This window comes from Debaryomyces hansenii (assembly GCF_000006445.2).
Source record: "Debaryomyces hansenii CBS767 chromosome E complete sequence".
Classification (NCBI taxonomy): domain Eukaryota; kingdom Fungi; phylum Ascomycota; class Pichiomycetes; order Serinales; family Debaryomycetaceae; genus Debaryomyces; species Debaryomyces hansenii.
Window position 1 is genome coordinate 1936084 of NC_006047.2, and position 26283 is coordinate 1962366.

The following is a 26283-nucleotide window of genomic DNA, read 5'->3' on the forward strand; positions in this document are numbered from 1 at the left end:
TATGGCTTTTAATGCTTACAGAACATTACAATAGTAAAGAATCTATATTAACATTTACAAAGTTCAATATTACCAATTAGTAATATTCGTTTCAGCTTCACCGAAAACCGAATTACCACCATTATCGGAACTAGCTACATACTTGTTCCAATCTTCAAAGAGTTCTACCTTATTTGACTCTGGGCTGAAAAATTCAGGGAGCTTACTATGTAAAAACTCTTTGCAGTATTTATCAATGATTTCAAATTCTAATAGAAATGCATCGTGACCTTCGGGCGAATTTATCTTCTTGAGAACACAATTCGGAATGCATTGCCCTAATAACTGTTGTTCTCCATATGTAAATAGCCCGTCAGATTGGATACCAATAACTAAGTGTGGTTGTTTCAAATTTGAAAGAAAATCTGGTAAAGGATCTTCCAAAACTTGCTCTGAATCAACCCTGTTCCTAGTTATATCATGGGTATCTAATTTTCTTGTAATTGAAATATAACAATTTGCATCAAAACGGTTAACAAATTTATTACCTTGATATCTTAAATAAGATTGAGCGGTAAAATAAGTTTGTGGCTTAACGGATGAAGACACACTTAATGATGATGAACTTCTATTCACAGATGACCTAGATCTGGATCCTTCATTATGCAAGAGCCAGTTTTCTTCATCCTTATTTTTAGGGTATCTAATTCCTTGTTCTTGTTCTTGCTTTTTACGTTCTTCTTCAGAAATTTCTTTCGGTTCAATATTAGCTTTAACGGACGGCAAATTCCTTCCAAACCTTGTCTCGAACGAATTTCTTGATCTATATGTTAACAATGCTGCCATTCTAGCTGCACTTAGTCCCGAATCTGGTTTAATGCCATTTTTGTTTTCATAATAATACCCATCGTCATAATTTGGATCACTGAAAATGCATTGTCTCTGTGTTTCATTCCACGAAATACACCAGGCAGATGCCCTAGCAGATGTTGCTAGAGAAATTACAGATTTAACATATGGTGAATCATTGTAGGTAGCGGCGTATTCCAAAGCAATCATTCCTCCCATAGAGCCACCTATAACACATGCGATGCCTTCTACACCTAATGAATCTAATATCAACTTTTGAATACTTATATCATCCTTAACAGTCACTAATGGAAATAATGGACCGTATGGCTTCCCGGTAGATTTATCTATGCTTACTGGCGAGCAAGATCCATAGGGTGATCCCAAGAAATTGATGCAAATTATGAAAAATCTGGAAGGATCAAACGTTTTATCTGTACCTAATAAAGGTCCCCACCAATCTTGAACATCAGAAGATCCAGTTAAGGCATGACAAATAATAAAAACGTTATCTCTATCTTTATTCAATCTACCCCATGTTTTATATGCCACTGGAAAGTTATTCAAAACTTCGCCACACTCTAATGTGTATGAAGGAATTTCAACAATTGTTTGACCTGGAACAAAAGTAGCATATGAATTATTGGCCTTTTGTTCTTCGGTAATATCTTTATAAGTTGGGTTTGGAGATAGTAAAGTCATGGCCTTCTTTTATTGGATTTGAAACTATTTATCTCGAATTATTACCTATCAATACAATACTAAATGTTTGCAAGCTGTGAACATGTGAATTCTATACTTCAATTACAACCGATTATTATTACAATAATTAAACTGTGGTGTCTTTCACTCTATGGGAACTTCTATGAATATGACTCAAAAATTTTTGCCTTGTCAATTTTCACGTGATAGGACGAAGATTACTATTACATGGCAGAAACAAATACTAATCAAGACCTTATATTTACTACACTAAACTATTGACGCATCTTAGGCATATGAAGTGAATTGTTGTATTACGCTTCATTTATATTACGACTTATTTGTTAGCATCTGTAACGGTAGTGTTATCATTTCCACTATCAGGTGCGATTCTTACAGTATCATTGCCATCCTCAAGACTAGGTTCTACAATTTCGGTCATGTTGTCGTCATTAGCAACATCATAATCACTATGATTATCCTGTTCATATGTCTGATCGTGGTCTGATTCCTTATCTGAATCGTGGTCTGCGTCATATGTGTCACTATCGAAATATTCATTTGTTTCATTAACAACAGGTGTTTGGGTACCGGACTTGAGGTCATGCTTGGTATTTTCATGTTGTTTAGCAAGTATTAAACTTCTTGCATATTCTAGTTCATAATATATGGCTTCAATTGCATTCAAAACACCATTCTCTTGTTTCAATCTTTCGCTAATTTTCTTTGCCTTTGTAATCATTTTTGCATCCGATGTTGCAGTTTTCAATGCAGTGCACAATGAACGAGCATTTAACTTCTTTAACCCAATTCCAGCGCCAATATCTTCGATCCTTGAAGAATAGAAGAATTGATCCCCAAAAAATGGTTTGATTATAGTGGGAATACCAGCTCTCATTGTAGCACCAGTTGTACCAGATCCACCATGATGAACAGCCGCGTCTATCTTTGGAAATAACCAATCGTGTGGAATAGATCCTGAATTGTAAATTTCCTCTGGTAGTTCAACTTCTGGCTCCGCATTGTCCTTTGCGGGGCTAGAGTTTCTGTCCGACCAACCTTTGTTCAAGATACAGCGAACATCTGCATTGAGAACAGCTTCGACTATTGCCTTTGTAAGGCTCTTGGCATCTTCCACCACGATAGAACCAAACCCAATGTAAACAACCTTCTTATCGTCTGCTCTTGCCTTATTCATAAACTCAACCAATTCTTTCAGAGGTTCAAAATCATCAGCCGCTCCTTCGTCTAGAAACCAGTAGCCAGTAACTTTGACCCAATCTGGAAAATCAACAGAAGGTGGGAATATTGTAGGTGAGATGTTGTATAAAAACGGTATGTCATATTGTGCAAGTCTGTACAAATTGGTTCTTGGTAATCCCAACAGTTCTCTACGCCATTTATTGACCTGACTACTGATTCCCTTCCAAAGAACTGTCTCGAACATTAAATGTGTAATATAATTATACGAGCCACCCTTCTTTTTATCGGGTACAATAAACGCATGTGGGTATGCCCTGGTCCTAGTCCATGGCATTGTAAACGCCCTTATGTAAGGAATACCTAATGCTTCTGCAATATGCGCACCCACCATGGCTGATGGGCTTTCAATCAAAATATCGCTCCCTTGACAAGCCTTCCAACTAGTGTCTAATAATTCCTGAATCCAACCTCTGAATTTGGAGCTTGCTTCTTTAAGAAACGAGAGAGACATTGACCCGTGGGTTACCATCAATGACATCAATTCAACTGGATTTCCTGCAATTGTTTTAAATTTAATGCCATGTCCTACAATCCATTCTTCGAAGTCAGAGTGTGTGGCAATTGTTACATTATGACCCTCATTCAATAGCCCTTTGCCTAATGCTATGTAAGGTTGTACGTCTCCTCGTGATCCAATAGTTAATAATGTAAAATTAAAGGAAGTAGAAGGCCGTATTTCCGTCTTATAGAATGGAGAATCTTCTAAAACAATTGGCACATGTAGACCAGCTGCAGCATTAATTTTGTCTTCAAATAACTTTAACCTTGCATTTTCAATTCTCCATTGCGCTAATTTGATTTCATTTGAAGACTTGGTAGTTTCCGCGGAAGAAGGGGTCTTTTGGAAACATCCAGACTTGCCATGTTGAGCACTTTTATTGTCGTCCGATGATTCGTTTCCAGATTCACGGTTTTTTTCCAATTGTCGTAATATCATAGCTAAACAATCATCTCTAGCACTCTGAACACTAAATTCCATAAATAGCTCATCATATCCACGAATAACAAGCACCAAACCAGAATAAGCTATATTTGATCCTTTCTCCTTAGAGCATGTATCGACATCAATTAATGGCAAAATCATTCTTGTTGAAACCCCAGGTAACATACTTCTAAAGCATATTTCACTATCACCTAAATATACCTTACCAAACACAGGAACTGCTCTTATAATATGACAATGATAGGAAGCTATCAACTGCTTTTTGTTATTAAATGAAAATCGCTCTTGAAAATGTCTTGTGTCTACCTCCCTTGCTGAAACATCTCGTATGAAGTAAGTATCGTTTTCATCAAGCTGTTCATAATGATTAACAGCAGCCAACTTACTCCTTATTGATGACATAGCCTTAATACTTTTGCCGATCGATGACAATGTACTGTTCTTCTTTTTATTATCTTCATATTCGGAAGGGTCAGTAAGATTCAAAGGGCCTGCTTCAAGCGGTTGAGGTGACTTTATTTGGGGTGATAATGCATCTGCTTTAGATAGCGTATTATTTTGAAAATTCGATGGGCTATTGGTGCTATTCTCCTCTGTATGACTATATCTAGTACAACTAACTTCGTAATTTTTTTGCGAAGCCTCGAAAGCCATATTCAAATCTTTCAAACCTGATAATGATAAATTAATTCCTTGAACCGGAGAAGTAGTCTGAGAGCGATCTGGTGTTGATTTCTCTGATTCTGTTCTACTTTTGTTCGAAAATATTTTCGAGGGGGTAATTAATGTTTTGCCGAATTTCCTTATCTTCGACTGTGGCAGGGTTGATACTGAATGCGTCAATCCACATTCAGATCTAGGTGATGCCAAGTCTGTATTTTGTGTATGAGTATTCCTATGGCTCGCCTCTTCAATTTGATCTATAATACTATTCTGAAAATGATCGGTTGTAAGCGTGGAGATAGCTCTCGGTATATGAATTTCCTCATCCTTGTGAGTGAAAGGCCTATTCCAATTGGATCCCTTTTCACTGGTGTATTTTTTGCTTATACTGTTATGCCTATTTCGGAAGATATTTGAACTATGATGATTTTCATTCACAATTTCATTAAGCGTGCTAAATACTTCATCACCGTCTTTAAATAGAAGGAAATAAGTATTTTCTGATAGTAATTCATCAGGTTCATTGCCAGAGTTTTTCTTCATTTTCTTCTTTGTTTTATTCTTTAACTCTTTTTTCATTCTGCTTGCCAGTAGCGCGTACCTTCCTTTAGAGCCATTCTCTAGATATTTCACATTCAATACTTTTGGCTTTTCTTCACCCCCATTCGAGTCTGAATTTTTCTCAGACGCTCCAAAAACTTCATTAAGATCGAAGCTAAGAACATCATTTATAGGGATCTTCATGATAACTTCGTTGTTTGCATTTGAGTTATGCAATTGAAATACAACCTTAACTATATTATTAACCCATTGTCTGGCTGAGTACAAACTATCCGAATGGAACTTATGAGTCTTCTTTTTCGTCACCACTTTAAACCAGTAACCACCACTTACATTTTCGGAATTATCCTCCAACTGATAATTAGAATTCAACATATTGGAAAATTCAACTTCTTCATCACCTGAAGAGACTTCCTGTGAATCATTACGATGTAAGTCAGGTCTGGGCGACGCATTATCATTCCTTCCTTTTTCAATAACTTCTGCACGAACGCATGACTTTAAGTCAATAAGAGTAATCGGAAAATATAAATCTGTTGGGGAATGATACACAGTTATAGTTTCATTTCTCAAGATGACCCAAAACCTATGAGTTAGTGGGGTACTGAAAACAGTATCCCCATATAGTGCTGTTTTCATACCCAATGATCCAGACTGAATCACATCATGGGAGTCATCGTGATGTTGGAATCCACCTGTAGTACCTTTTGATGCACTTATCGTATTATGTCTCTTAGGAAGAAATGTGAAAAAAAGAATGCTTTCCTTAGTCAAGTATATGTGACCTTGTAACAAAACATCTCTAACGAGCCATACATTATAATTACCATAAAAATAGTCATCATCATTTAATTCGAATACTCGTTTCAACTTATCCGCTACTTTCAACCGGAAGAATTTCTTCTTAAGTTTTTGTTCTTCAGATTCATCTTCTTCTGTGGATAATGTAATGTCTTTTAGTTTCAATAATTCAGTTTGTTGAATACGAAAGGGATCAAAGTTTTTCAAAACTGATTGTTGAAATACAGTGCCCTTAGAAGGGTCTGATGCCAAAGCAGTTGTTGATTCGTCATGATCATCAAATAGCATATTAACCACGTTTTCCAAGCGTTCTTCAGGATCTAATTTAGAATGTACACTTGTGTCTTCGGTCTTCGGCTTTAAAGTGTTCTCGTCTCTAGTACTCTCAATATCATCCTCTTCACTCTCGTCAATGTCATAGTCTAGTTTATACTCTCTCCGATATTCTGGCTCATTAGCTTGTTCATTTCTGGACAGCCTTAAATTATCATTAAGTTTCAGGTCTTTTGCTTCATTGGCATTACTTGCATCGTTTCCTTTTAGATCACTCAATTTGCCCATACCAGCATATAGGAAACTTAAAAAGTTATTCAGAGACCCCACACTTCCGATGGGATGAGCGATATCCTCATCATCACTAAATGTCTTCTCATCTTTATTGGCTTCATTATTGCCCGGTACTTCTTCATTATTAGGAGATGCCGGATTCTGATTTAGAAAAGTGAGTGGAGGAATGACTGATGATGAAAGACGCTTATACAACGATGTTTTGTGAGCATCATTAACTCCTTTAAAATGATTCGAATTTACTTTGTCTTCTTTTGGTAGCATTTCTTATTTTACCTGAAATATTATTCTGAATTGAACGTAACATTGATATCCACCTAGCTCAATTTAAAAAATCAATAAATGAAATTGTTGTGAAACTTATCATTGTTTTAGATAAGTTTTATTTTATCCGAGCTTAAATTATAGAAAAAACTGATCACAAAGAATAATAGAATGGACCCGCCAAGTTTTATTCGATATATATATTTTTTCCTGTGATTTTTCCTTTACTACTATCCTATATTTACGAAGGGGTTTGCTTATACGATTGACTTATTCGTGCCAAGTATATCCATACATAGTTCTACTTATTAATCTACTATCTAATTATGCGCGTTGCTTTATTGCGAATGGCGAAATATTATCAGCTTATTGCAATTCATGGGCTTTCAATAACTTGTTCAATTCACTATTAGAATTATAGTATAATTCATTGAATTTACCATCCTCTACTATTTCACCTCGATAGTTAACTACTATTATTCTTTCACTGTTCCTAATAGTCGATAGTCTATGCGCAATCAGTATAATAGTCACATGCATATCTTTTGATAGTCTTTTTAAATTCTTCATGACTATCTCTTCCAGCTGAGAGTCCAATGCAGACGTAGCTTCGTCAAGAATTAAAATGTCAGGCTTCTTTATTAATGTTCTTGCTAAAGATACTCTTTGTTTCTGGCCTCCACTTAATTGAGCAGCACCACTGGTTGAAGGCCCAATGACTGTATCAAACTTATCTGGGAATTCCTCAATAAATTTATAGGCATTGCTTAGAATTGAAGCCTCTTTTATTTCGTCTTCGTTACTATCCATTCTACCAAATACTATATTATCTCGTATGGTTCCACTGAATAGCAATGGCTCTTGTTGAACGTATCCAACTTGAGATCTGTAGAAATTCAAATTGAGATCTTTGATATTATGGTTATTCACCGTAATTGTACCTTCAGTTGGATCATAGAACCTCAATAGTAATTGAGATATACTTGATTTCCCGCTACCAGATGGCCCGACGAAACAAACATGCTCACCTTTGGTGATTGTTAAGTTTAATTCTGATCCACCAAATATAGGTGAGTCTGGTCTTGAAGGATAGCTGAATTTCACATTACGAAATTCTATGTCACCGTGCAAATCGTCTACTTTTTTACCTAAGGTTGTAGTAATCTTTGGCTTCAGTTCTATCAATTCAAATACTCTTTCTGCAGCCCCAACCCCTTTCATTAACTCTGAATAAAAATTACCAAGTCCGAAAACTGAACTACCGGTATAAACGGCATACATCATAAAGCTCGATAAATCACCTACTGTTATTTCACCATTACCAATTAATTTGGTTCCAATTACAAGTAGTCCGATTAATGTCATATTGCCCAAGAATCCATTGATACCGTAGTAAATACCGCTCAATTTTCCTTCACGCATCGATGAACTAAATATATTTTTAATTTCTTGATTGTAACCATGAACAATCATTCGTTGCTGAGCAAAACTTTGTATTGTCTTCAATCCATTCAATTTTTCCTCTGTAACTTTCGTCATATCACCTAGATTTTCTTGAATTGTACGAGACAACAGTTTAATTCGTCTACCATAAACTACCGACATTATAATTAAAGGGGGAAATATTGAACTCATACAAAGTGTAAGTTTCCACAGTACAACGCACATCATTGAGAGCCCAACGCAACCACTTATCAACGATCTTGCCCCGTCTGATATATTGCCACTCAAAGTTTTGGAAATTATTTGCGTATCGTTCGACAATCTTGATATCAAATCGCCTGTTTTCATTCCCTTATCACTAGGTCCACCCTCAAAAAAGTATGAATCTTGTGATAAAATTTTCAGAAATAGACGTGACCTTAACCTTGCAACCAATCTTTCACCCGCTGACCGTAATAAATAGGTACGTCCGAAATTGGCCACTGCTCCTATAGAAAAGAACACACCAAGAGCTCCATAGAATTCAAATGGTTCTAAACCAAAAATCTTTTTATCATCATCGTCATCATTATTATCGCCTTTTTCGGAGTCCGCATCAGTCATTCTGGAATCCGGAGATTTAGCTGTATCGATAATCTTCCCAATAAACAACGGTAACGACATACTAACTGCCGAAGTCAAAATAAGGCATACCAATGCTGCAATTATTATCTTAACTTCAGGCTTTGCTAATCGAAATAACTTGCTTATATCCTTTCTTAATGTACTTGTTTTGACATCACGAGTCAGAACTTCTGACATTTGGACGTTAGTAGTTGTAGAAGACGTCGAGTTACGCCTCTGAAAGTTCCAATGTAGCCTATTAGCATTGAAATGTATTGTTTGTGATCTATTATTTTCCACCCTATGTACATGAAAATTGTGTGAAAAATTAATAAAACTTATTCTCGAAGAAAGACTTCTCCTCGCTATATCATTGTTTAGCCTTGAAGTTAATCGAGGTATCATGAGTTGAGTTGACCCAATCATGTTCGTCCAAAGTACGATTGTCTATAGGGTAAGAAAATTAATGGAGTTCATTTAGTACATGCGATCGGGTTAACATTTCTTTGAACGAGTTATATACAGGTTGACATAATGCTGCTATCTATAAGCTAACTTAACAAACTAAAATTCTCTCTTATGGAAACTGCCTTCAACAGTAGCATGTTATGTTCATCGATATTACATCCCCGTAATTCTAGCGACCTAAATTTGCCTGTCAGAGAAATTTTGTAGAACATACGTTCATTTACAAGCATTAGGGTATTATTGTAATTCAATTTCAAAGAAGTTAACTGAGGCAATACTTCGGTAAAGTTAAAAGATTCGAAATCAGTCTGGCCCAAAGTTGTAAACTTATTCGAACATATCAGCAACTTTTCTAATGTATTTGAAGGTAATTTGAGCATAAACTTTTTTGAAATATAGGTCAACAAGTTGTTGTCTAAATTCAACTCTTTCAAGGCAGGAGGCCATACAAAATCGTTTGCCAATAAATCAACCTTGATATCCAGCTCTCCTTCATTCCTGGGATTAGAATCCAGTTTTATTATGTTATCGGATAGGTTCAAGTAAGTGACATTCGTAAAGCATCCTAGTAATTGGCTCCACCGAGAAACATAGTAATCTCCAATATCCGTAGACTTGATTGTAATACTCTTGAATTTGCTGCTTAACGAATTTTTCAACGCTGTATCTGGATTTGCTAGGCTTATCAAAGTTTTCAATACTGCTATCAATATAGCTGTTGGTGATTCGACACCTATTGTGTATCCATCAATATATAGTTCTAATTGGCATGCAACACCAATATACTTCGTAATTTCATTTCTGTCATTCAAGTTATCAAAGATAGAATTTAACGAATACAAGTCATCAACAAAATTACTATAATCATTGACATCTCGAATGAATCTAAATTTTAGAATCTGTGGTCGTGTTTCCTTGAAAAGTGTGTTCTCTATTTCGTTCTCCTTACTTTCAAGAAACTTCTCTTCAAAATTGCGGAGCGATAGAACAGCATCAGGCACCGTTTCGAGTCCCTTCTTACAACAATAATCAGAAGTTACCAATAATTTACCACTATAGAGTCTTTGAAATGCAAAACGGATCAATAGTTTTACATTATTTGCTGCAGTATCCAAATTAGGTGGAAGGTTATCAAGTATTTGATGAAGTTTGCTAATCAATGACTGAGTCTCCAATGGAGTCAACATAAAAAAGATTTCAACTATAATTTCATGTGGTAATTCTGAAATATTAAGCATATTTCCCTTACTTCGTAACGTTAATACTATACCTTATCGTAAAAAATTAAATCGTTAAACAAAGCAATTCTTATTTCTTTATCAGAACGCGAAAGATAACTGTGGTTCTTATACATGCATCATATACTAATGCATTTTTCATTAACTATATATCATACTTCGTATCTATATATGATACTATCAAATCATATTTTCTTGTCTTTTTGAATTGTGGACTTATATAACTATATGAACTATGCATTAAAGAAAAAATTACTCTTAGTTAAAGGTTGCATCTGTTTCCATGTCAATATCTGAATCTTCCAGATTCTGATAGCTCTGCGTAGGCTCTACAACCTCATAGACCTTTGGACTATCTGTATCAGAATTATCTTTGGATAACTCGTCTATCATTTCAAAATCTTTATTCACCCCCCGTAATGTATCCCAATAATTATATTTTATATTCTCAAAAGTTTTATCATCCTTTTCATCCGTATCACTATCCTTTTCTTTGTTATAGTCCCTAATTTTTCTTTTTCTATTTAGTTTCAATTCCTCTAATTTATTCTCTTGTTCCAAAATGAGTAATAAGTCATTATATGTGAAACTAATCTCTTTCAGATTTATTAAATTCATGATCTTAGAATAAAATTTAAACTTTTTTATTGGAATTCCATTCGACCTTTTATTATACTTCCGGATAAATCTGTTGAATAGTCTTATTACCCAATTTTCAAAGTGGTAACTTAAGATCAAATGTGGCTTGTACCACTGTATCAAAGCTGACTTGGAATTGTAAAGCGTATGAAAATGCTGAACTAGCTTTTCCATAACATAGGAGTTAATATTTGGAGAATTGATAGTGGGTTGTGGGGATGAAGATTTCTTAAACACGGAATAAGATTTCAAATTTATAGATGGGTTCACCACATAATCAGTTTGTTGCGACAGTTTCGATACTTTGGATTCTATAAATGAGTGGGTAGCCTTTTTTGATTTAACATCGATGTCATCGTCATCTAATGATAATTCCTGTAATAGATTATCAAGTTTTATCCGCTTACCATTTTTTGCAAGATCATATGAATCTTCATTATCCTCCTCATAAGATCTTGAATGTTTTTTTTGCATTTGTCGTTCCCTGGTTTAATAACGGCTTCATATACTTGTGAATTTTTTCATGTGTTTACAATACTAGTTCTCTTTTCATTATTCTACTTATCTTTTTAATATTTTGTAAATGGCCGGTAAATTTATTTATCTCGAACTTTCTATTATATACATGACTCGATAATACTTATATATTTTATTTACTATTAACTGACTTTTAAATGCTTGTTTCAGAGGAGCTAATTCTGTCTGTGGTATCAATCGGTTCATCTTTGTCAGTCTTGTCAGACTTAATGTTAGACTTTGAAACAAGGTCATTACATAATATGTCATAACAAGCCTTCAAGTCCTTCAAATCTTTCATAGTAAGAGATTCAAAATCTTTATTCGTATACTTCGTTAAATTCTTTATTTGGGTTACACTCTCTTCTTCTAAATTATCACCAGTTGTCGAACCTACGGTATTCTCTTGGCTTTCAGGGTTACTATTGTTGTTCGCTGATATATTATTAAACCACTTATCCATTACCTGTAAGCTGGTTGTTCGATTTCTATAATCTGGTCTTCTTTGAATTGTTGCAGAACTACCATTGGGTGTACTTAAATCTTCATTTATAGTAATATTGCTATCTGTGTAATTATTCAGACCCTCAACAAACGAATGTATTGATAAATTAGAAGCATTCTTAGTTGGATTTGCATGCAACGTAGAAATTGTGCCATTGGAACCATTTGTAGTACTATTGAATTTGGTCATAAAATCAGATACGCCATTGGTAAGCTTGGAAGTGATAGAACTCTTTTTCTGATGCTCTCTGATTCCATTTTGATCTTGATCTAGCTTCTCAATTGATGATGATCTGGTTCTCAAGTGATCCAGTGACATTTTGCTCATTAACGAGCTTGATCTTTTATCTCTTTCCTCAGTCTTAGTATCAGTATTATCCGCTTCAGTTGTTGTTATTTGCTCTTCTATGCTTGGCCTGAACTGTGGAACCAGAACCAGACTGAATCTACCTAGAATATTCTTCATCATCAGCGAAGGTATATGATTGGTATCGACAGTATTACTTTCATTAGAATTTGTGGGAGAAGTATGCGTTGTTTCGGTTTCATGATTGCCTGCAAATGAAGGAAAACTTTCCTTATTCAATGATAATGATGAAGATTTCAAGCTGTTCATTATGGACGAATTGGACCTTGATCTATTAACTGATAATGCAACATCGTTTAATTTATGGCTAATTGTGTTTAATAGTGAGCTAGAACGAGATCTAGAAGATACCTGTGGCGAAATATCTTCTTGGTTTTTAAATTCATCTATCGCCTTACCATCTGGGAATTTGAAATGACTTAATAATTCCTGATCTACTAATTTATGTAGGGAGCATTTTAATAGTTGATTTTCTGTTGTTCCTTCTGGAACCAATTCTTGAATTGTGACACTCAGTAAAAAGAATAAAACGGCTTCAAAATTAGTTAAATAAAATTTAAGTTCTCCGTTATTTAAATATTTCGCTTGAATATAATGAACTAAATCCTTGTCATTTTTGAAAAAGTCAATATTGCTAGACGTTTCTAGTTCCGTGTCGTCTTCTTCTTTTAAATTTAAATATTCAAATAAGTTATTTTTCTTGAACGTTTTCTTACCATTCAACGATCTGTTCAACCTATCAGTAGGTGTATATGACGCTGGGAAAGAATTCAATGTAAATGAATTTATGTCAACGTTATATGGATCAATAAGATTAACAAAATTTTTTATGAAAGTGAAATTCAAATATAAATCACTCGAATTGAAAGGTACATGATATATGATTATGTAAATCAACGAGGGAATTATATCATCATTATTAACGTTGCTGGGGTCACTATCATATGCTTCTGATAATAGTATGATTAAAGACTTTTGAATTTCTACCACTGCTTTTAGTTTCGAATATGGAGTAATGCTTTCAATTAATACAACAAATGTTTGTTTGATTTTCTCCAACGTACTGTTTTCATTACCAGCCTCGGAAATTGATGAAAAAAATGCAGTCAATTTATTAGTTGTATCATTCTCGATAAAGCAGGAAAATGGTAACTTTAACTTCTTCAAGGCATCCAATTTTTCATTAAGAAATTCCTGAAGTATGATATCACGTTGATCAAATTTAAATATCTTTTCAAGTAACGAGATGCCTTCATCTAGTGTATTATTTGAATTAAATAGCTCTGCTTGTGCCTTCTCGATCGCTTCCACTATCGTGATAAATTTATAATAATTAAATACTCTCAACTGCAAAACAGCATCCAGATCCGTTCTCTTTAATAACTTCACTGATGACGTAGAGTAATTAGCGATTGCTAATAAATAGTCAAAATCATCGGCGTGGGTCCTAAAATACTCCGAACTTGATATAAGTTGTTTCTTTACGCTGTTTGACTGTGTATATAAGTTTATAACCAATGAATTCAAGTCCTTATAGAAATTAGAAAATAACAGCGCTAGTTCTGGTAAAGTAAGCGGCGACTGGTATCTTGGTTCCTTCAAGTATTTGATGAATGATTGCACCAACTGGCTTATCTGCTCATTCATGTGGACAGAATTACCACAGACTTCTTCTTCTAGTATCAGTAGAAGCTTACGCCAGGACATAACTTCTATAGTATGAAACAGAATTAGATATTAAGACTTTCGTGAAATACAGATCCATTTGTACTAATCTTTTTTTTAGGATCAGAAATTTATCCCTTACAAGCCGCTAATGCCTATATGCACTCAGCGTTTTATCATAACTTCTAACTACTTTAACCATGTTTCTTAGTAAGGCTAGATTGATTATACAATGTACGCTTGTCTGGTTATTGCATATGGTTACCATATCAATATTAACATACTCTTGTCTTCCGACAGGCTTTAGTTTTAAACTTTATTCTACATCCTGAGACAAATTCTAGTTTCAAACCTGAAACTGTATGTTGCTTTTAACAGGTTCTAGTTTCCAAAGTACGTAAAATTACCTCATATCATACAACCTGGTATAAATACACAGTACAAAAATGATTTCAAGTTTATGAATAGATGTAGAAGTGCTTGAAATATGAACTATTTTTATTCACGTTATTATGTGTTAATATTTGGAGATTTCCTGTAGCGACCTACTTCAATTGGTTATTGTAAACAATAGACTATAATTTTCTCCATGATACTATAATATTAAAGGGGATATTTGTTGGTGCACCTACTTTTCTCGCTTAAAAATGACACGTAGAGATGGGTACAGCGTTATGATCGGTCCATACACAGCCATCTCTAGGGCACCATTTGTTGTACAAAAACAGGTTACTAGTGATATTAATACTTGATGTAGTCTAGTAGTCTATTGATATGGGAATATTTCTTTTTAATTTTGTGAGAATAATCTATAATATTGATGTTCAATCATAGTTAACTGCTTTATAACAATCGTAAAATATTTACGAGTAGTGGTCTCGTAAATCTGCAACAATTTTTCAGTGCAAAACACTATACAAATTATCAATTTAATTAATGATTATCAGATATAATTTCGATTGAATATATACTATATGAAGTCAAAACATAATTGATTCAGCTTATATTAATTCTATTATAGGGTTAATAATTTCTATATTTACTTTTCAGCCTGTTTAATCTAGGACACTATTATTATACTAACGTATCGTAACTAAGGTCTTTCCCGCATTTTTTTCAAAATAACCCAATACCATGGGGGTAATAAAATTAATGTAAGTATGCGTCTTGGAATATTATGATAAGAAGAAATTCTAGATTCTTGTTCTATTCTTTTTGGTGTTTCTGATCTGATTTGCCTTCTCTCATCGTTGAAGTCGTAATAAAATTGGCATAATAAAAAGTCTCTCGAAAACCACCAGAAATGACCCAACGAATAGCAAATAACAACCCTCCATACAAAAGGCTTCGTAAACACCGATGCTATAAGTCTTAAATTACCAGACATTAAAGCCAAAAAATCGGTTAGAAAATCCTTCAGCAAAACCCAGTTTAACATTGTATAACACCACGGTAAATATGCTGTTTGTATAGTGAAGAACCCGAACATATTCACGTCTAAATTAGGATTGCTCCGACACCAGATATATAATAATATATCGTCCAAGAGTGAGCCCAACCTGTGAATTTTAAAATCAAAATTGTTAGAGCCATATGTAACAGCAGCAACAATAGAGCCACAGATCAACAATACAAAATATAAATAATCAATCGACTTATTTCTATCAATGATCCTCTTCAAGAAATTTCGTTGGTCAGTGTTTAGTGTATTTATTGTATTGGGAGGAAATAATGCAATTTTTGTGCTAAACCCTTCCTCTAAATATCGAGAAGAACGGATGATGAACCATATATTTATTATCAACTCAATCAGTAGATCATCAAAATAACAGAACGACGTAATTAGTCGCCACGGTTGGGAACTGAATGCTTTGTCAACAATGAACACAAATTGTACAGCAAGTACAATTCGTAACGTAGTCAATATTGATGTCGAAAGAATGGCTATGGACCAATACCTAGTAACAGGCGGTATACCCGATACCCACTGAAATATCCTATCCATCGCTTATAATGTGATATATGTTGATAAAAGCGTGTTAGATAAAATGTAAATATTCAAACGAGCGATTCAAAAGTTTTTTTTTGAATGGCAAAAACTTGATAAGACAGAATTATGTTCTGTATCTATTGTAATGGATTCTAAAATAGATATAAATTCATTAATCGAGGGCTGCCATAATGATGAGATTCCGAAATGCATCTCGGAACCCTACGATTATCTAGAAGGAATACCTTCAAACAATAATAATATTCGTGCAACCTTTCTAAATGCTTTTAACGACTTGTACTATCAAATTGAGGACCATAAACTATTAGACAAAATAGGAGAAATAATATCAATATTTCATAATTCATCATTATTGATAGATGATATTGAAGATGATTCTAGTTTCAGAAGAGGCTTGCCAACTGCACACACGCTCTATGGAACACCTCTAACTATCAATTGTGGGAATTTAATGTACTTCATTGCCTTACAAAAAGCACAGAATGAGCTACCCATGTATTATAATAAGATACACGATGGAGATGTCGATGTGAAAAGTCTCACCTATCAGATCCTGCAAATATTAGTTGATGAAATGCTAAATTTGCATCATGGACAAGGATTAGATATCTATTGGAGGGATAGTGGAGACTACATTCAAAACCATTTACCAGAAATAGATGAATACTTGAAAATGGTAATGAATAAAACGGGTGGATTGTTTCGTCTTTCAGTAAAATTATTGGAAGTTTTTTCACCTACGTTTAAATCGACATCAGTAATACCATTGGCGAACCTATTAGGTATTATATATCAGATAAGAGATGACTATTTAAACTTAGTGGATCCGAATTATTCTCATATGAAGGGATACACTGGAGAAGATTTAATCGAAGGAAAATTATCCTTACCCATTTTGCATTGTTTAAGAACTGGTTCTGTTAACTCCCCGATATATAGAATCCTTTATGAGCTAAAAGATAGTGAAGAACGTAAAGCAAATCCCCAGCTCATTGAAGATTGCATCGATTTCATGAAAAATAAATCAAAGTCTTTGGAATTCACCCGTAATTTAATACACGATTATCACGAGAACGCTAAGTTGATGATAATCAATAATTCTACCTTAAGTAATCCAGAAGACTCAATGCTATGTAAAGTAATTGATAGGTTATGTAATGTATGATTCAGCTATATATGTCTATTATGTTTGTGCTGAATATTAAGTATTATTCGATTCATAATATAGGGTTTTTATGCTAATGGGATAGTTTTCTTCAAGTCTTTCCTTACTGAAGATTCGGTATCAAAATCTAAATCAACTTCACTAAATTGGTCGAAATTTGAATTATCATTAAGTTTTTGGAAAAACACATCGATATCCTCGCTGCAAAACAAATTAGTAGATGATATGTGTAAAGGCTGAAAATCAAAGGAATACTGATCTGTTATATCGAAGCGCTTCTTCTCAATATCAATATTTTTGGGTAAAAAGTTCCACAGCAATGGTATATCGATGCCTTCATTTTCATTGTGATTGGGGTTGCTACTATTTATTTCGGATTTAAGAAGCTTTATTAACTCTTGATATGAATGACTTAAAAGAATCTTGTCCTCAAAACTTGTAAATCTTTTGATATCCGTCAATGAAGGTGGAGATATTTTATCCGGGTTGTAAGTTGATTGGCATTTTGGAAGGCTTCTCCTCCGCTGGTTGAAATACTTTGGCTTCAACTTTTGATAACCTTTAACAACATCATTAGTTTTATTTTGAGGTGGTTGAGAACTACACGCTGAAGATTCTCTCAAAGTATTATCTTCAAGTGCAACCCTTCTATTTCTGTATCTAGAAGATCTTGAACTTTGCTTATTATTATGTGTCTTTACCTCATGTTCTTTCTCGTTCATTTTGGTTCGTTTAGGTGGAATATCCAATTCCAAACCTTGATCTCTCACTAAGAGCTCTTTATATTTGAGTATGTCATGCTGAAGTTCATTATCGGTTCTTCTTGATTTTGTGGGCCTTCTACCTTTTGCTTTTATATCGATATCATCCTTTGAAGCAGTAATTTCGTTTTCCATTCCAACTATTGATCATTATCTTCACTATCAGTAGTAACCACTACGTTTATCTCATCGCTTATATTTTTAATTTGGATCACGTGAAAGTCTAAATTTTTCGAAGTATAATGATTTTGAAAATGTCTAAGTAAACCACACAATGATAACAAACATATACGAAAATGTTATACTTGATTGGATTAGGTTTGTCATATGAAAGTGATATCACTGTTCGTGGGTTAGAAACAATTAAAAAATGTAAAAGAGTTTATTTAGAAGCTTATACATCGATCTTAATGGCCGCCAACCAAGAATCATTGGAGGCTTTCTATGGACGTGAAATTATATTAGCAGACAGAGAATTAGTAGAGGGTGGGTCTGATAAAATCTTAGAAAATGCTGACGAGGATGATGTAGCCTTTTTGGTTGTTGGTGACCCGTTTGGTGCAACAACGCATACAGATTTAATCATCAGGGCGAGAGAATTAAACATCAAGGTTGAGGCAATTCATAACGCATCTGTCATGAATGCTGTCGGAGCATGTGGTTTACAATTGTACCAATTTGGTCAAACTGTTTCCTTGGTATTTTTCACAGAAACATGGAAGCCGGACTCGTTTTACAATAAAATCATGGAAAATAGAAGAATTGGCTTGCATACATTACTTTTGTTAGATATCAAAGTCAAGGAGCAGAGTATTGAAAATATGGCGAGGGGAAAGTTGATATATGAGCCTCCAAGATATATGAATATAGAAACGGCGGCCAGTCAATTATTAGAAATTGAAGAAATGAGACAAGAAAAGGCCTATACTCCAAATACGCCATGTGTAGCTATTTCTAGATTGGGGTCTCCTGAACAGACTTTTAAGGCTGGTACTTTACAAGAATTATCCGAGTATGATTCTGGTGAACCATTACATTCATTGGTTATGTTAGGTAGACAAGTTCATGATTTAGAATTGGAATACCTATATGAATATGTCGATAATAAAGAACAATTCAAAAAGTTTGTGGAAGAAGATCAAGAATTTTTCAAACCTCCTCCATATGTTCCTCCAGAAGATGAAAATTTAAGCGAATAATTTTTATTTCATGTCTATATATTTTATATATTCGCTTAATAGAGATTATATGCTAAGGTTATTCTAAGAGATATTGTTGGAATGATTAGATGACTTCCCCGATTAGTTTAGACAAATAAATAAGAATAATAATAATAATAATAATGATAATTTAATCATTTTTCTTCTGCACAAATTCTTCCAATTCATGTTTCACATTCACATTAATATCCCAAATCATCCAGTCATACCATCCATAAAACGCTGGTATTATTGTCACTAAATGCCATAATGAGTGTGCGTCCACTAAATCAAAAAAGATAGGTGGGAAATCAAATATTTCTAACGACATGCCAGCAATAACAATAGCGCAAAGTAATAATGGATACAATGAATAGAGTTTGGAAGACCTCGAATAAAAGCTTGGGATAAGGAGTCTTCTGGGTGTGATATAATCCAAATGGTTGGATTGTTTCTCTTTATAGACCTGTTCATTATTTTCCAATTTATAGTATTTGCAATACAAATCAAAACAAAGAAATCCCCAAATAATGTTTTGTAGGACACCAAGAGTTATATTAGCTTGCATATTGTACGTGTACAGCCAGTCATCGACGAGTCTATGTATATGCCACGTATATGCCAGTATGCATACAATTGTAAATAACATTCTTTGTAGCTTTCTGCTGGGTAAATAAAGTCTAAAGTATCTAGTGAAAACTCCATAAAACCCACTCAAAACTGTAAGTCCTGCGACAAAATAGTCTAGTCTTTCCGTTACTAGGAAGTCTCTTATATGGAATACTGTGGAACAAATCCATGCAAACATCGCTATGAAACTACAAATTATCAAAACGGTGTATTCATACTTTATCATCGGATCTGCCTGTCTTTTAGCCTCCAACACCTTCTTAATCCCAATAGCATGCACCATATAGTTTCCAATGGAAAAAATTACTGATGCAAATTCTTGTATCCCAAACACTCTCAAAAAAGGCCATTTTCCATGGAATTGGCATATCTCTTGGTTGTTTTTACATCTTTCCTTGGTAACTATCCTTTGGCACTCATAATCACAATTCAGAACACAATCCCATCCCAATAGCTTTAAATGTAATGGTAACAGACTACTGAATTCCCAATTCTCATTATATGCATGTATTTCGTATTCTCCATCCGATCCTAACTCATCAAGTATCATTCTTTGGAATATGTGATATGGCCTCTTGTGACAAATAATTTGCTCACATTGGTATCGGCATTCCTGAAACATGTACAAATCATCACCTGGCGAGCATATGATACAACCTATAAAAAGTTGAAAGTAAACCAATACATATGTTATCCTAATATAGAACATATTATTTCTGTACTACTTGAAGCTGTTATGATTACGGCTTGAAATATTTTGAAAAACTTCTTACAGTTAACGTCGCAATAAATATTTTACATAAGCACGGGTTCACCATTTAAAATGGAAAAACGCAGCATTCTGGTGAATATTTTAGCATTCGATGGTCAACATCTTCCCATCGACAAGCATATAATATGCCCCAGTCATAAGCTTAGTTGAATGGTAACTGTATCACCATTATGGTTTTATTTTCCAATATTATGTATCCTGATAACCCCTACGTCGTATTTCTGGTTTGTGTAAGGACATGAATGAGCATTTCTGGGCATTTTTTTCTTGGTAGGTTGAAAATCTGGAGTCATAAACAGTTCTTCTTGTACATAGGATATAAGTGATTAGAAAGTATTACGAATGTCAACATCATATCTACTTGCAAGGGATGTCTGTAGTTCGCAGAATCACTTCAACGGGGAGAATCTAGGTGCTAGGATATCGGCTGTGTTCGTCATACTAGCAGTTTCTGCGATTGGAGCATTTTTTCCATTAGTTGTACAACGATGCCCTTACTTCAAACTCCCGAAATGGTGCTTCTTTATAACGAGATATTTCGGGTCTGGGGTGATAGTAGCTACTGGGTTTATTCATCTATTGGCGGAGGCAGACCAAGCTCTTTCGGATGAATGTCTTGGTGGAGTGTTTAATGAATATCCATGGGCCGAAGGAATTGCACTTATGGGTGTATTTGTCATGTTTTTGCTCGATATAGTTGCTCATAAGCGCCTTGACGACAAGCTAGCTAAGAAGGACAAACTAAAGGCGGAAAAAGCGGCATTGGAAAATGAGAATTCACTTGAAATACAAGCTATTAAAGAGAAAGTGGACGATACAGAAGACGTGAAACTGACTGATGATGATACACCGACAGAAAACGTATATCAGCAAATCCTAAATTCGTTTGTACTAGAATTTGGTATTATATTCCATTCGGTGTTCGTAGGATTATCATTGGCAATTGCAGGGAATGAGTTCAAAGCCCTATATGTTGCAATTGCATTTCATCAGATGTTTGAAGGTTTAGGTTTAGGCACGCGGTTTGCCATGACGCCGTGGCCAAAAGACAAACAATATATTCCATGGGTTTTAGCCTTGGCTTACAGTTTAACTACTCCCATAGCCATTGCAATTGGTCTTGGTGTAAGAAATTCGTATCCGCCAGGGTCACGAGTAGCGTTGATTACTACCGGGTGTTTTGATGCATTATGTAGTGGCATTTTGATTTACAATAGTTTGGTAGAGTTAATGGCCTATGACTTTATTTTCTCTCCTGAATTCAAGACGGATGACGGCATGAAAAAGATGCTATGGGCTTATTTTTGTTTGGCATTTGGAGCAGCAATTATGGCATTAATTGGAAAATGGGCATAATTATTTATTAAAGTTTTTGAAATACGTTTTAATCAATATATAGAACAGTTTATATACAATCTGACAAATTTTCATCTGAGTTGAAAACTTATTTTGATTTATATGTATCTATCTAATTCATTAGATCCTAATCTTGAAGAATATATAGCTAGGTATGCATGTATCTAACTGAAGCGATGCAATTGATTCAGATCTTGAACTTTAAACTGCTTAGTTCAGAGATAGCGCGCATGCTCTGTTTTGCTGAGCCTCTATGATTATTGATGTGCTGCCACGCGCATTTTGGTGCACCAATTGAAGCCACAGATTGACTCAGATCACTGAAATATTGCAATACTATTAAGCCTATCGGAAATGACTAAAATGTGGTTGAGCTTTCATAGATCTTGAATTTCATTTCCGTTTGTTGAAACTGTGGTTCTCAAGTGAAGCAGTGTTTCAATATGTGGTTCAGCCTTATTTATTTAAAAATATTCGATTCGCTATTTGTCTTCATCGATTTTTCAGATTCTTAGTATCGAAGTATAGTATCACAATGACTGTTAATACCAAAGAACAAAAAAGAAAACCACTTATTATCAACGCATTTGATATGGGTTGTAGTGGACTACAAGCCCCCGGATTATGGAAGCACCCAGAAGACAGATCAAAAAATTATAATTCTATTGAGTACTGGACGGATTTGGCTAAACTATTAGAGCGTGGAAAATTTAATGGATTATTCATTGCTGATGTCTTGGGTGGGTATGATGTTTATAATGGTCCTGGAAATATTAAAGCTGCGGCTATATCTGGGGCCCAGTGGCCTATTATCGAACCGAGTGCTGTGGTGTCTGCCATGGCCGCAGTTACTAAGAATTTAGCATTCGGTATTACCTTCAGTACTATTAGTGAAGCCCCCTACCATTTAGCAAGAAGGTTAGCTACTTTAGACCACTTGTCTAATGGAAGAGTTGGTTGGAATGTTGTTTCTTCGTATTTGGATAGTGCTGCCCGTAACTTATTAAATGGTGAAGATTTACCTCCACACGATGAAAGATATGTCAGAACGGAAGAATATCTACAAGTTGTGTATGAATTATTGTTATCTTCTTGGAGTGATGATGCGGTAAAATTAGACAAAAAAAAAGGAGTTTATTCTGACCCTGAAAGAATTAGACAGATCGACTTCGAAGGTAAATATTTTAAGGTTCCGGGACCAAATATTACTGATCCAACTCCCCAGAGACTTCCAGTCATATTGCAAGCGGGAACCTCAAAAGCAGGTAAGAATTTTGCAGCTAAGAATGCTGAAATTGTCTTCATAACTAACTTCACTCCAGAGAGCTTAGCTGGGCAAATCTCAGATATTAAAAAGCTTTCTACTGAAACATATGGAAGAGAGGAAGATGCCATAAAATTTGTCCAATTAGTAACAACAGTTATTGGGGAAACACATGAAGAAGCTGAAGACAAGTATAAGGATTTGAAACAATACGGTGATCTAGAAGGAGCCCAGGCATTATTTAGTGGTTGGACAGGCATTGACATAGGCCAATTTAATCCTGAAGATGAATTGAAAGACGTTGGTAGTAATGCAGTACGTGGGTTCATCGATAATTGGACAAAGTTATCGCCAGGTGATCCTGTTGATCTTAAAAAGACTAGAGAATATGTGGCTAGCCAAATTACGGTAGGTGGATTAGGTCCTGTGTTCTATGGGACACCTGATGAAGTAGCTGATGAAATAGAAAGGTGGGTAGATATTTCAGGTGTTGATGGTTTTAATTTTACTTATGCCATTCAGCCTGGTACGTTTGAAGACATCGTCGATCATTTGATTCCCGTTTTGAGAAAGCGTGGTTTGGCTTGGGATGACTACCCTCGTGAAGGCTTAACATTTCGGGAAAATGTGTTTGGTACGGATGGTAAAGATCCAAGTTTTGTAAGGCCTTCACATCCTGCTTATGAACTAAGATGGAGATCAGGTGTCTCTAAAGAGGAATTTGAAAGTAAATTGAGAGACATCAAGAATACTAAGTGAAAGCAAATATAAATAAATAAACAATATAAAATATAGTCAGTAAATACAAGTACAATAAATTAACAGTATGAAATATTTCATTGGATTTTCAAAACTCAATGTTTACTTACATATTATTTTATTCATGTTTAATTACATATTATTTTATTCTTTGGAATGAAATTCTTATGCTTAAAAATAAACTACCTCCTATACACTCACCACGTATTTTTCAGCTTTTGCTCCTAGCAATTCAAGCTCTTTTAAAGCATCATCAATTTTATGAAGTCCGCCATTATAAGATCTATATCTAACAGGTTGTATTTTACCAGTATTTAAATAACCTGTAGTTATATCGACAAGACTTTTTCCAAAACTTATATCCTCATGAAATTTCTTTATAATTACTTCCTTGTGTGAAATATTTTCAGGAACATGTTTCGGAATAGAAACAATCCCAGCAAATACAGGCCTTGTATGTTTTAGGTTTGGAGAAGACTTACTGAGTATGTCAATTACAACAGCCGAAGTTTCTTTCGAAACACAATCTATACCATAATCGATCCCATCTTTTGCGTTTTCTAAGACTTTCTTAGAAATTTCAGAAGCATGCAAATGGCGATCAATTACCACATCAACGCCTAGACTTTTGATATATTGTTCATTTTCTAAACTTGCGATTGAAATAACTTTCAATCCATGAATTTTCGCTAATTGCGTAACATAAAGTCCTACCACAGTTGCACCTCCCCATAATAAGAGTGTGGCCTTTTTATTACCTTCTTTCTTTTCATTCAAATCAATCTCGAAACTATTATATAGTAACACCCCAGCGGTAACCAATCCAACACCCACAGTTGCACCATCTTCAAAAGAAAATGAGTTTGGTAGCTTCCAAACCAACCTTGAATCAATTGCAGTATATTGCTGAAAAGTACTCGTTCTATTATCTCTATAGCTTGTACTACTAATCATCACTCTATCTCCTACTTCGAACTCATCAACGTTTTTGCCTCTTTCTACAATGACACCGCTACTTTCTCTACCATTGATCCATGGAAAGTGATAAATACCAAATCCATATTTTTTCCCTTTCCAATCAATAGGATTCAATCCGATTGCTTTATTATTTACTAATATATCATAATCTCCTAATTTAGGAATCGGATGGTCGAGAACAACTTTTAATGGTTCATTATAATTAATGACAGCCAAAGCTGACTGATTTGTATTATTAAATACTAGACCTTGTCTTTCTGTATTGATTTCACTATAAGTTTCTGTTGCCATTTTTCAATTAGTTGCAATCTTACAAATTTTAGGAGAATAAAAAAAAAGTTATACTAACTATATTTAAATCATTATTCAGAGCCCATCGATTTATTAGATGTCAACCCAGTGGCTTCAATCATCTAATTTGAAAAACATTATTGTTTATTCTGCAATAGCACACCTCTGATATTCTTTTCGCCTCAGTTGTGTGTCATGAAATCACAGTTGTCCATTATGCAATAAAGAAGAAATATCACGAGAAATTTGTGCTGCAAATTATTTAATTTCGAATATACGTATTTACTGCTTATATAATTTGGGTGCTAGACCTTTTTCCATGGATAAAGCCACATCAATGCAATGTATATAACTAATTGTATTTCGGATAATGAATTTCCTTTGAAGAGTTGAAGAGGAATGACTACATAGAGGATGCTATTAGAATTTTTTGAAATTTAAAAGTAGATTGTCTAATATTTTCATATTCACAGAGAAGATTTCTTTTATTGATCTACAGTCTATTTTAAATTAGTAACTAAGAGTAAATATACTATACATGTAGCTTTTACTAATATTATCGGTCATAATTTTATAAATAAATTGATAAGCAGATTGTAAGAAATGGTATACATCTATAGTAATCAATTGATAGGCTGATGCTTTTGTATATAATCCTTATATACCCCTACTGCTACTTTCTTTAGCGAATGTCTACCATCATATAAGGGATATAATCCAATGATAATTAAAGCTAAGTAAATCCAAAAAAAGACTCGCAGTTGTCCAACTTTTAAAGAACTCTACTCCAAATCCAGTCCCTATATAAAGGTAATGGCCAAACTACCCTAAACATCACGAAAATCGCAGCCGCATAAGATATTTTATAAGTCGAGTTTTCTATCTCGTTTTGATGTTTCGTCTTGAATGCTCCTTTGCGAACTAATTCGTGATTTTAAATAGGAATTAACATCTTCACCATTAGATTTTTTCTCGCCATCAATAGAATTGCCGTCTGTTATACCACTATTATCTATCTCCTCTTCAGTTACAATAATTTTTGCCACCTTGAATTTCTTCCAA

The 26283-nt window shown here is 34.4% G+C and overlaps 14 protein-coding genes across 14 annotated transcripts; 4 read left to right on the forward strand and 10 right to left on the reverse strand. All coding sequences in view use genetic code 12, as the record gives it.

The window, feature by feature from the left end:
• Window positions 1–69: 69 nt before the first annotated feature.
• On the reverse strand, window positions 70–1530 carry DEHA2E23716g (DEHA2E23716p; the record flags this gene model as incomplete). Its single annotated transcript, XM_460331.1, has 1 exon — window positions 70–1530. One exon carries the CDS (start codon window positions 1528–1530, stop codon window positions 70–72), a length of 1461 nt encoding a protein of 486 aa, XP_460331.1.
• A 337-nt stretch (window positions 1531–1867) lies between these two features.
• On the reverse strand, window positions 1868–6592 carry DEHA2E23738g (DEHA2E23738p; the record flags this gene model as incomplete). The annotated part of the gene is made up of 1 exon (XM_002770491.1): window positions 1868–6592. One exon carries the CDS (start codon window positions 6590–6592, stop codon window positions 1868–1870), a length of 4725 nt encoding a protein of 1574 aa, XP_002770537.1.
• A 366-nt stretch (window positions 6593–6958) lies between these two features.
• Window positions 6959–9064, reverse strand: DEHA2E23760g (DEHA2E23760p; the record flags this gene model as incomplete). Its single annotated transcript, XM_460333.1, has 1 exon — window positions 6959–9064. The coding sequence occupies one exon, from the start codon at window positions 9062–9064 to the stop codon at window positions 6959–6961; it is 2106 nt and encodes a 701-aa protein (XP_460333.2).
• Window positions 9065–9189: 125 nt separating this feature from the next.
• On the reverse strand, window positions 9190–10344 carry DEHA2E23782g (DEHA2E23782p; the record flags this gene model as incomplete). The annotated part of the gene is made up of 1 exon (XM_460334.1): window positions 9190–10344. The coding sequence occupies one exon, from the start codon at window positions 10342–10344 to the stop codon at window positions 9190–9192; it is 1155 nt and encodes a 384-aa protein (XP_460334.2).
• Window positions 10345–10602: 258 nt separating this feature from the next.
• DEHA2E23804g (DEHA2E23804p) lies at window positions 10603–11457 on the reverse strand (the record flags this gene model as incomplete). Its single annotated transcript, XM_460335.1, has 1 exon — window positions 10603–11457. One exon carries the CDS (start codon window positions 11455–11457, stop codon window positions 10603–10605), a length of 855 nt encoding a protein of 284 aa, XP_460335.2.
• Window positions 11458–11653: 196 nt separating this feature from the next.
• Window positions 11654–14077, reverse strand: DEHA2E23826g (DEHA2E23826p; the record flags this gene model as incomplete). Its single annotated transcript, XM_460336.1, has 1 exon — window positions 11654–14077. One exon carries the CDS (start codon window positions 14075–14077, stop codon window positions 11654–11656), a length of 2424 nt encoding a protein of 807 aa, XP_460336.2.
• A 1051-nt stretch (window positions 14078–15128) lies between these two features.
• On the reverse strand, window positions 15129–16040 carry DEHA2E23848g (DEHA2E23848p; the record flags this gene model as incomplete). Its single annotated transcript, XM_460337.1, has 1 exon — window positions 15129–16040. One exon carries the CDS (start codon window positions 16038–16040, stop codon window positions 15129–15131), a length of 912 nt encoding a protein of 303 aa, XP_460337.2.
• Window positions 16041–16170: 130 nt separating this feature from the next.
• Window positions 16171–17211, forward strand: DEHA2E23870g (DEHA2E23870p; the record flags this gene model as incomplete). Its single annotated transcript, XM_460338.1, has 1 exon — window positions 16171–17211. One exon carries the CDS (start codon window positions 16171–16173, stop codon window positions 17209–17211), a length of 1041 nt encoding a protein of 346 aa, XP_460338.2.
• Window positions 17212–17279: 68 nt separating this feature from the next.
• DEHA2E23892g (DEHA2E23892p) lies at window positions 17280–18107 on the reverse strand (the record flags this gene model as incomplete). The annotated part of the gene is made up of 1 exon (XM_460339.1): window positions 17280–18107. The coding sequence occupies one exon, from the start codon at window positions 18105–18107 to the stop codon at window positions 17280–17282; it is 828 nt and encodes a 275-aa protein (XP_460339.2).
• Window positions 18108–18268: 161 nt separating this feature from the next.
• Window positions 18269–19171, forward strand: DEHA2E23914g (DEHA2E23914p; the record flags this gene model as incomplete). The annotated part of the gene is made up of 1 exon (XM_460340.1): window positions 18269–19171. The coding sequence occupies one exon, from the start codon at window positions 18269–18271 to the stop codon at window positions 19169–19171; it is 903 nt and encodes a 300-aa protein (XP_460340.1).
• A 151-nt stretch (window positions 19172–19322) lies between these two features.
• On the reverse strand, window positions 19323–20510 carry DEHA2E23936g (DEHA2E23936p; the record flags this gene model as incomplete). The annotated part of the gene is made up of 1 exon (XM_460341.1): window positions 19323–20510. The coding sequence occupies one exon, from the start codon at window positions 20508–20510 to the stop codon at window positions 19323–19325; it is 1188 nt and encodes a 395-aa protein (XP_460341.2).
• A 405-nt stretch (window positions 20511–20915) lies between these two features.
• DEHA2E23958g (DEHA2E23958p) lies at window positions 20916–21929 on the forward strand (the record flags this gene model as incomplete). Its single annotated transcript, XM_460342.1, has 1 exon — window positions 20916–21929. One exon carries the CDS (start codon window positions 20916–20918, stop codon window positions 21927–21929), a length of 1014 nt encoding a protein of 337 aa, XP_460342.2.
• Window positions 21930–22464: 535 nt separating this feature from the next.
• DEHA2E23980g (DEHA2E23980p) lies at window positions 22465–23952 on the forward strand (the record flags this gene model as incomplete). The annotated part of the gene is made up of 1 exon (XM_460343.1): window positions 22465–23952. One exon carries the CDS (start codon window positions 22465–22467, stop codon window positions 23950–23952), a length of 1488 nt encoding a protein of 495 aa, XP_460343.1.
• Window positions 23953–24141: 189 nt separating this feature from the next.
• On the reverse strand, window positions 24142–25221 carry DEHA2E24002g (DEHA2E24002p; the record flags this gene model as incomplete). The annotated part of the gene is made up of 1 exon (XM_460344.1): window positions 24142–25221. One exon carries the CDS (start codon window positions 25219–25221, stop codon window positions 24142–24144), a length of 1080 nt encoding a protein of 359 aa, XP_460344.1.
• Window positions 25222–26283: the final 1062 nt, after the last annotated feature.